Source organism: Rhinopithecus bieti, unplaced genomic scaffold (genome assembly GCF_001698545.2).
Source record: "Rhinopithecus bieti isolate Rb0 unplaced genomic scaffold, ASM169854v2 scaffold_19969, whole genome shotgun sequence".
Lineage (NCBI taxonomy): Eukaryota > Metazoa > Chordata > Mammalia > Primates > Cercopithecidae > Rhinopithecus > Rhinopithecus bieti.
Window position 1 is genome coordinate 1,053,384 of NW_016810434.1, and position 9,637 is coordinate 1,063,020.

Here is a 9,637-nt window from a genome sequence, read left to right on the forward strand (position 1 = left end):
TTCCATTGTTTTTTTTTTCTTGACATATACCGACATAGATATTTGTATTTTCCTCCCTTTCTTTTATAAAGGTAATATAATATATTACATGTACTTTACCTACCTTGCTTTTTTTTACTTAATAAAATAACCTACTCTATAGTTTGTAGACTTTTATCCCTTTTCTTCCCAACTAGCTGGTATTCCACTGTGAGAATGTACAGTAGTCACCTGGTCCCTGTTGATGGCAATTAAATTGTTTCCACCTTTTGTGTTATAAATAGGCAATGAATAGCCTCGCTTGTGGATATGTGTTTTCAGTTTCTTTTTCTGGTTTATTTTTTGGATAGATTCTTAGAAGTGGGATTGCTGGGTTAAGAGGTAAATTAGGTTAATTTTGTTATATACTGCCAAATTCCCCTTTATAGAGGCTGCAGTATTTTAACATCCCTACCAACAACATATAAGTGAGTTTTGCCAATAAAATATATTGCCAAACTTTATTTTTTAATCAGTCTAGACTGTTAGTGAAAAGTGGTATCTTTATGCAGTTTTATTTTTTATTTTGAAGTAAGCAAGCCACATGAGATGTTTGTCTTTTTGTGGGGAAGAGGGCAGTTTTCTGACTTTTCTGATCAATTCTGTTTTTTATATTTTATTTTTCAGAGTCAATACAGATTTGTATGTGAAGCTATTTTGAAAGTTTATGAAGAAGGCTTTGTTAAACCCTTAACAACATCATCAAATAAATAAGAAAGCAGAAAAATCTGGGATATGTGTTGGAAAACTGCTTTCCCTTATGTTCACTGTGCCATAATGCTGCTCGCAGGAAATGGCATTTTACAAAAAAAAATGAAGAACTCAAAAAAACTTTGAAAACTTCAGCACTGTTGCACTTTATGTTTTAAAAAATGTCACTCTTTCAAAATCTATAACTCATGTATTTGAAGACTGTTTCATGCTTTGCTCCGAACAAATAGTAAATAACTGAGTATGTTCAGGGTAATTTATGAAATTTTGTAGTGGTGCCATGCAATCCCCTTTTGGTAGAATTGCCACAAACAAGGCTCAAAATTCTCATCATCTCTGTTATACACCTGTATCATGAAAGCAAAAAGAAGTAAACATCAGGAGTCAGCTCTGGTCTTTTGCAGTGGTTTGCGTACTTACTATACTGATTACCAGATTTTATTTTTAAAATATTAGCAATATCATTCTTAATATTAGCCAATACACTGCCTATGGATGCAGCACGTTTCTCCCTGCACACCCCTGTAGAGACCTGCCTGCTGCTCAGAAGAAGAAAGGTGGAATTTGCTGTTCCCAGGAAATGCTGCACATTGTCCATTTACCAGCATCTTATAGAAAATATAAATATGAATCTACAAATTCTCTTGGATTTAATAATGTAACTTATATTTATCATAAGGTTGGCTTATTCCAAATCATGTGATTTCACATACTTGATGTAAAAGAATGCATGCATTGTGTCTTAACCCCTTAAGTGCCTTGAGACGTCCTTGTATGTCTAACGAAAAGGCACTCAGTTGACCCCACTAGGAGGTATATATGTATATTGTACATTCTTATATTTTTATGCATTTTGAATAAGTTCACATTTTAAAAAACAGCTATATTGAGTGTTATACAGTCAAAGAAGGGTAAGGAAATCCTGTTTCTTACTCAGTACTTGTGATTTGCTGTAAGAAGCAAAGATAATTTGTGTTCTACTGAGTGCGCACTGCTGCTATGGAATTGTTCAAAATCTGCACATTCCTTTACTTGAGGGACTGAGAGGTTACAGTTTAGCAGCTCAACTTTAAAAGATGCTTTATGCTTCAAATTTCATATTTATTTCATCCCTAACTTTAGGAAGACATCTAACATGCACATTAATGTTAAACATATTGATACTCTAAGCAAATAATTGTGATTTATTCATATCCATAACTAAAATATTATTCTTTAGCACTTATTTCAGTTAATATCAAGCTTTGTTCGCATTGATATATTGATTGGGATTCTTCAAAGAATGAAACATTATTGACTTATTTCTTAAGTGTAAATCACTCAATAACTAAAATGAGAGTTTTCTTGGTTTTTTTGTGTACAATTAAATTATTCCATTTTATGTATACTTATTAAGTTATAAGCACGTTAGTGAGGAGACTTTTGACTGTCCAGTCTAATGGAGGATCTGTGGGAATTCCCATATTTTCCTCTTCAGGTTTTTTTAAGTCTACAGAGAGAGAGAACTTTAACATTGCCCAGTTTGATAAAAGTGAAAATTTGCTCACCTATTCAAATGTTATTTTACACAATTATGTGGATTGCGGTTTTAAAAGATGCATTTCCTAGCAGTTTCTGAATATTTCTATAAGATCTTGATAAAGTTTAGAGTCAAATGGTAGATATTTTGGAAAGCCATTTAGTATGAGGGGAAAAGTACACATTTTAAATCTTCGGTATAGTCTAAATGATGTCGTTTCAAACATTCAAAACTCATAATAGTAAATTTCAGGAAATTAAGCTCCTAAACATTAATAGCCAAGATACCAAATAAATTATAATGTTAAAATATTTAAGTTTATTTAAAGAGAGAAGTAAACATAACCTTAAGTCGAAGAGAAATTCTCTTACCTATTTCCTGACTTCACAGTCAAAACAATATAAGATAGTAAAGTAATTTATAATCTATTTGATCATTCTGTTCTATAGACAGACAAATATAATGTAGGCTGCTATATGGCATGATAAAAACTGCGAAAGTAAAATTATGTTGGGGTCTACATATTAAATAACTGTTTTGGCAGTTTTTCACCTTAATTTTAAAATAAAATTTGTTCTATCTGTATGGACAGAATATGACAACCATAGACCAAAAGATACCGTTGTATAGATGTAAAGAGACAAAAGTCATGGTTGACATGTTCTTTAATTTAGGGCCTTGTTTATACTTGTGAGTTTAATAATTTCTTGGCAATGAGCACTGCTGCCTTTTTGAGTCTTCAATGCCTGTCTTTAAATGCCAATCATTAGAAGTTTAGAATTACATTTAAATTTCTCACATATGAATTTTCATCTGGGAACTACCCACTGTCATTATTTTATGTGCAGAAAAGATCCTTTTTTAAAACCATATTTATTGGGATCTTATTTAAATTTAAACTTATCCTTTACAACTTCTTAAAATGAATATGCTAATAGATAAGACTTTATCCATTACATCTAAGAATGTTTTAACCTGTATATCAATCTAAATAGGTTTCTAGAAATAATACTAGCTTTCACACACCATGTAGTTCTAGACTCCATCCATGTCAGTGTAACATTGTGTGATAAAATGCCAAATTTCTTGTATCTAAGCTACCCTCCCACTCTTCCAGCCACCCCTACCTCCCACCTTGACACCCTTAAGAAAGCAGTGCTAACTTTTATTCTGACAAGTGGAAATCAATAGTGGTTAATCAAGTGGATTTTGTAAATGCTAAGAAGTGTTTGTGAAAACCTTCCCTTTCTGAGTTAGGATCGTTTTTTCATGTTCCTTTCAGGTGTTTTATTGAGCATCTGATTTGTGTCAGCGCCATGTACATACGATTAGAAGTATTTGGAATAGACTTTACATTCACCAGAAGATTGAGAGTATTTGTTAAACCAATGCATCCATTCAAAATAGAGGCAGGGTAAACAGCCTAAGAAATGATTTCCTTTCTACAGTCTGCTAGGAGAAAGAGGTGATAGGGGAATGGTTGATGATTTTAATCAAGAGTAAAGGGAACATTTATTATATGAAATCTGACTTCAGTTGTGCAAAGGTATGTTAAGACATTAAGACAATTGCTGGAAGGTTTCAAATATGTGTACACACACATAGAGATACTTTTATGTGTTTATTTATATGTATATTTCACAAAGGCTGATGCCCACAGAGGAAAATTAGTATTTTATCTTATAGGTTATCATCTGCTGGCAGGGTCTGATCAGGTCTAGAGTATTTAAGCAAAAGTCTCCTGTCTTCTGTCTCCACTAGAAGTACTGCAGCTTGAGAGCTGAAAGGAACTCGAAAAATGTTATCCAGTTTTCACTTACCCCATTTTTATTGGCATTAGGGAACAGGGTCCAGCAATGATTATTGATTTAGCAGTCTGGTCTTACATGATCTGCTTTCTAATTATCTAGTATTCCTATATTATACTGGAACTTCAATAAATTATAACCTATGTGAATATCATAAATTCTTGTGAATTTTTGTCTATTTCCAGTAGAGAAGCATAGTCAGCCAGTGTTTTCACTTAATAACTATGATGACCTTAAAAGATGTCACTTAAGTTAGAAAATAAGCAGGTTTCAGAAGTGATTCTAATTAGGACCCCCACTCAGTTGGCTAGTCATGTCTGCCTGACAGAGCATAAGCTTTTGTAAAGTATTTAGACTGATACACATGCAGTATGAAAACATTATAGACTGCAATTAGAAGACTAATTTTTTAAAAGCACTCAAAATGTAGAACTAAGATTTAGAATATATGTCCATTTATAATGAAATAATTTATGTTCATAATGTGAACATGTAAGAGAAGTAAATAAAGCATTACTTGTTTTATAATCTTATCAGGAAGAGAGAAGGAAATAGTTTATAACAATGTGCTATTTAATATCTGTATTTTGAACATTTAAAATACTCTGATGGTAAGGTTGCCAAAGTCATTTTGAATTCATCAAAGTTGTTTATACCACAATAATGTGGGATATGTTTACAGGCTCTTTTATTTCGTGGTAGTTACTTTATAGTTCAGATGAATTTGCATTTCAGTCACTTATAGTAAATACAGTATACTAAATATTTGTTGGACTAAACATCTCAATAATGTAATAGGACGTAGATAAATTATGCAACAGCCCGCTTTTATGAGAGCTGGCGCGTTATGTAAGCTGCCACAGTTAATACTTGGTATTAACATTGCTTGCTTCCCCATTTGCTCACCTGTCTTGACTGCAGTTGCTGGAATCATTCTTTTTGTGGTGCTTCCTCCAAGTGAAATAACTGTTATTAAAACCTACTGGATTAATTTTATCAAATACCAGACTTACTGATCTGTTGGCAGAGATTTATTGGTGTCTCAGTGTGATCACAATACAAGTTGTAGCAACCATTTTATAAAACTCTTAGAGAATTATGTAGATAAAAAGGAAATTACATAATCCTAAAACATTTTTGAGGGCTAATTGATAATTTCAGCAATTTTTTCAAGAACCCAATAAATTAATCCCTAATTTGTATGTTTTTTTTTGTTCAACTTACCATGTCTATAACCATTATCAACACTATTTTATTACATATAGACTTAACTGATTCTCAGCAATTACTACAGTGTGTCTTACAGCGTTATAAAAAACAAACAGCAATCTCTGTGTCTGCCAGAAGTTAGACTTTTTTTTACAGTCCTGATTAATTTGTTGTGAGTAGACATCACATAGTTACTTCTGTTTGCATATAAATTTGCTGCTATTTATGTTTTTCTACTGTAGTATGCTATTGATTTCTGAAGTTGTAATCATTATAATTTTTATTTTAGTAATCCAAGCTAAATGGGCAACCAGAAGTAATACCTGCTAGGGTGCAATCCATCAGCATTAGTTCAGTGCATACATAAGTAAACCAGTTTAAAAAATTTTTACAAAGCAAAAGATAGTAGCAATATTGCTAGCTAAAGACTACCATTTTAGGGGAAAGTTCAAAGGTTTAACTTCCTGAAACCTTTTAAAATTTTCAGTGCAAGAATGAAAATGTTTGAAAGCCTTGTTAAGCTCATAAAAGTTTCAGTTAAACACTGTAGAGTTTCCTACCTTTGTTGTGTAAAGGATATAGAAAATATTTTTCTATGGACAGAAGGTTGAAACTGTTAACTTCTTTAATTTCATTGTTTAAAGGAGATAAAATGATATTTGTATGTCTTTCATGCTGTAAAGAAAATGAATGTATCTTTCAAATGTCATTAGAATTATGGCTTGATTCTAAGGATACTCTATTTGTTTAAAAAAGGTCTGCAAGGGATTGAAAAGAAAGGGAAGAGTATTACACTTCATTGTACAAAATGTAATTTTAGAAGAAAAATAATTTTCATTATAAACGAGCAATCATTATTGAAGCATATTTCAAATATAATGTACATTCTTTTTCATTTTGCTTTGCCTCTAGAATAGAAACTTTTCAGAAAATTTGCACATACTGTTTTTAAGTGTAAAATAATTCTAGACTTTTGGAGTGTGGAAGGGTGTCTGTGTGTGAAGGTAATAAATGTGTTGCTGCATGTGTTTACCATGGAGAACGTTTCCAGGCTTTGTCAAATGAGGACATTGTTGTGAGGGTGTGACTTTTGTGAAGCCAGAAAACTGTGCCTGAGATTCATTACAGTGAGTATGTGCAGCGGCCCCTGACCCAATAAATGGTTTTTGCCTTTTTATTCCCAATGTCTTGGGCAGTTAAGACCACTTGGCTCAACTCTGAATTGTAGCAGTGGTGTCTTATATGCTTAAGAGTTTATATTAATTCAGCTGAACAAAAACTACATTTTAAACTACCTTTGTAGGTATGATTAATATGTGCAACAGTCTCTTTAAAAGGTAGTATTTATCACTCATTAAACTTGACTCAGTGAGGATTTCGTTATTTTTATTACTCTTTCCCCCTCTCCAACTTTTTAACAATCACTAATTTAACACTTTGTGAAGGAAGGACTCAAGTACAAAGTCATCTCTTCTTTCATGAACTTTGCTATAGCTGTTGAAAGGATTGGTGTCAGGCTGTCTCAACCCTGGGCGTTTCCAAAATTCAGCAATTATTACTTGTGACAAGCTTAAATGCCACATTGCTAAGTAAAATTGTTCCCAGGAATTCATCGAGGAGGAGACAGACCTGCTCACACCCTTAGACCCAAATAGGTGCTGCTGGTTCATGCTTTCGCCACAGATCGGCAGTTAGGTACTTCCCCCTATAGTCACAGCTGAGCTCATTTTAGCATATATTCAAAGAAGCTTTTTAGTTTCTACTCCTGAATTGTAGTGTTCCAGTTATTTGCCTTCGTGGGTAAGAAAATTTTAATCCAAGTCTGGGATTCTCTGGCACCTGTCTTTTCCAATCCTTCGATGAGTTGGCAAGATTAGGTCAAATTTCAATGCTCAATTTGATTTTTTGAATTTTAAATAGCACTTTATTTCATGCTGACCACCAACTTAATTTATACATTTTAAAATAAAATTATCCTAGAGGTTTTGTAAATACGGGAAAATTTTAATTAGTATTGGAGGTCAGATTGGACGCAAGTTTAAATATAATGATCTCTTCATGGCTTATTTGATGTTTAAGAGGCAACTTGTGTGATCTTAGCTTTGCGAGTTTTCTGTAATTTATGTAGCACAATAAAGGATACCCAGTTGACTGTGTTACTGGACTCTGAGTTCTCACCTAGTTTCATCTAAGCTTGGTTTATTATCATTTCTGCTTTGGATTTTTTTGTGCATCCCATGAATACTTGGAAATCCATTTGTTTTCAGCGTAGTACCTAGGGTGAAGCAGATGCTGCACAAGTAAGTTTAAGGGAATAAAAGTCCCGACACTTTATATACATGTTGAGGGGCACGATTTAAGAGACTGAAACAGTTTACATTAAACTGTTTTTATTTTTTGCCAGTAGACTCTTATCTGCTTAAAAAAATAAAAATTGTTCAACCCAGTGTTCTCCAGCATCAGGATATTACAGTTGTAATCTATGTTGTAATCTTTTCAAATAAGAAAAGCTACTCCTTATTCTCTACAGTGTAGGCTTAATTTTAGAACCAATAATTTGCTATATCTGCATTATCGATATTTTAAGTAGTAGTTTTAAAATTATTTCTATGTGGAGGGTGTTTTAATTTGGGATTTTTTTTTCTTGTAACAGGTGCTATTTGTAAATATGAAGGGGAAAGTCAGTTAAAAGTCTAGCTTATGTCATAATTAAAATACAATTATACATGTCATGTTTGATTCTATTAAACTAGTGGCAAAACAATTGGTCCCTTAGTTTCTTAGATTACCTTTCCCCCATTTCACAAAACTATCTCTTTCCATATGATCTCATAATTGAGGCAAAGAAGCTAAGGGTTTATTTAAAGTGTGTATAAGCTTGAATTTGGTCAACACTGCATAATTTGAAATCACTCTGCATTTGTCACTGCAGCTTACTGTATGCTTGAAAGGCCTTGTGTATTTGTCTTAATTTTAGTGAAAAAGAATTTCTGCCATTCATGTACAAAAAAATTACAAATACAGCAAACAAGATAAAAATGCTGGTTTGCATTAATACTGTTTTAGTCTTAAGAGCAATTTATATTATGTGAAATGCTGTTACACATATTTTGTTGGCCATATTTCATTTTGAGAAACAGTTGTTCAGGTACAAACATGAAAAAAACAAAACTCTAGCTATGACTCTTAATGTTCAATTGCAAAATAAAGATGTGCTTTAGTAATCTAAAGTATAGAAGTTTTGAAGATTATTTTATGGGAGTTTCCTGGGCTTTTCTAACAGTGGTTCTATTTAGTAATTCGTTATCAAGAATGATGAGTAAAATTTGTTTTCTGGAGTTACTGACTCACATAGTGGCTGTATTTGAGGAAAGGGAGTAGGCGAGGAACTAAAAGGGAGTTAGAGGATTAAACAGTGTCTGAAGAGGCCGCGTGCAGTGGCTCACGCCTGTAATCCCAGCACTTTGGGAGGCTGAGGCGGGCGGATCATGAGGTCAGGAGATCGAGACCATCCTGACCAACATGGAGAAACCCCGTCTCTACTAAAAATACAAAATTTAGCTGGGAGTGGTGGCGCATGCCTGTAGTCCCAGCTACTTAGGAGGCTGAGGCAGGAGGATCGCTTGAACGCGGGAGGTGGAGGTTGCAGTGAGCTGAGATTGCACCACTGCACCCCAGCCTGGCGACAAAGCAAGACTCCATCTCAAAAAAACAAAGTCTGAAGAGAAGCTCCTCTTTCATTGTGGCCATTGCTTGGCTCCTCTCCTCTCCCAGTACTAACTCTCTATTCTGATAATCCTAAGACTCTCCGTCTATCCCTGAAGTCAGCTTGCCTAAATGCAGTTAGATATGCCGTTTTTCCTCTGAAAGAAAAGTACCCAGAGAAAAGGTAATAAAGCAGAAAGGTGATTTTTGATTATGCCATGCCTTTGTTCTTATGTACATGATAATTCAAACACTATAATGAGGATCAAAATGAGTTGTGACATCCTCTTCCCCATGCCCAAACCTAAGAAAAGCCCCCTCAGGCCAGGCACGGTGGCTCACGCCTGCAATCCCAGCACTTTGGGAGGCCGAGGCAGGTGGATCACAAGGTCAGGAGATCGAGACCATCCTGGCTAACACGGTGAAACCCCATGTCTACTCAAAATACAAAAAAATTAGCCAGGCGTGGTGGTGGACACCTGTAGTCCCAGCTACTCTGGAGGCTGAGGCAGGAGAATGGTGTGAACCCTGGAGGCAGAGCTTGCAGTGAGCTGAGATCGCGCCACTGCACTCCAGCCTGGGCGACAGAGCAAGACTCCGTCTCAAAAAGAAAAAAGCCTCCTCAAACCAATGGCAACCTCTATTCAATTTCTGGTATTTTCTTCTG

The 9,637-nt window shown here is 34.4% G+C and overlaps 1 protein-coding gene across 2 annotated transcripts in view; it reads left to right on the top strand.

The window, feature by feature from the left end:
- Window positions 1–8,495, top strand: part of PTPN4 (protein tyrosine phosphatase non-receptor type 4) — a 235,215-nt gene extending 226,720 nt beyond the window's left edge. Inside the window, exon 27 of one of the 2 annotated variants that reach the window (XM_017891972.1) lies at window positions 646–8,495. In XM_017891972.1, the coding sequence (XP_017747461.1) occupies window positions 646–732 (87 nt within the window). In that variant the 3' untranslated portion in view covers window positions 733–8,495. The remainder of the gene's footprint in view (window positions 1–645) is intronic. The other variant, XM_017891973.1, reaches the window with a different exon arrangement.
- The last annotated feature ends 1,142 nt before the right edge of the window (window positions 8,496–9,637 follow it).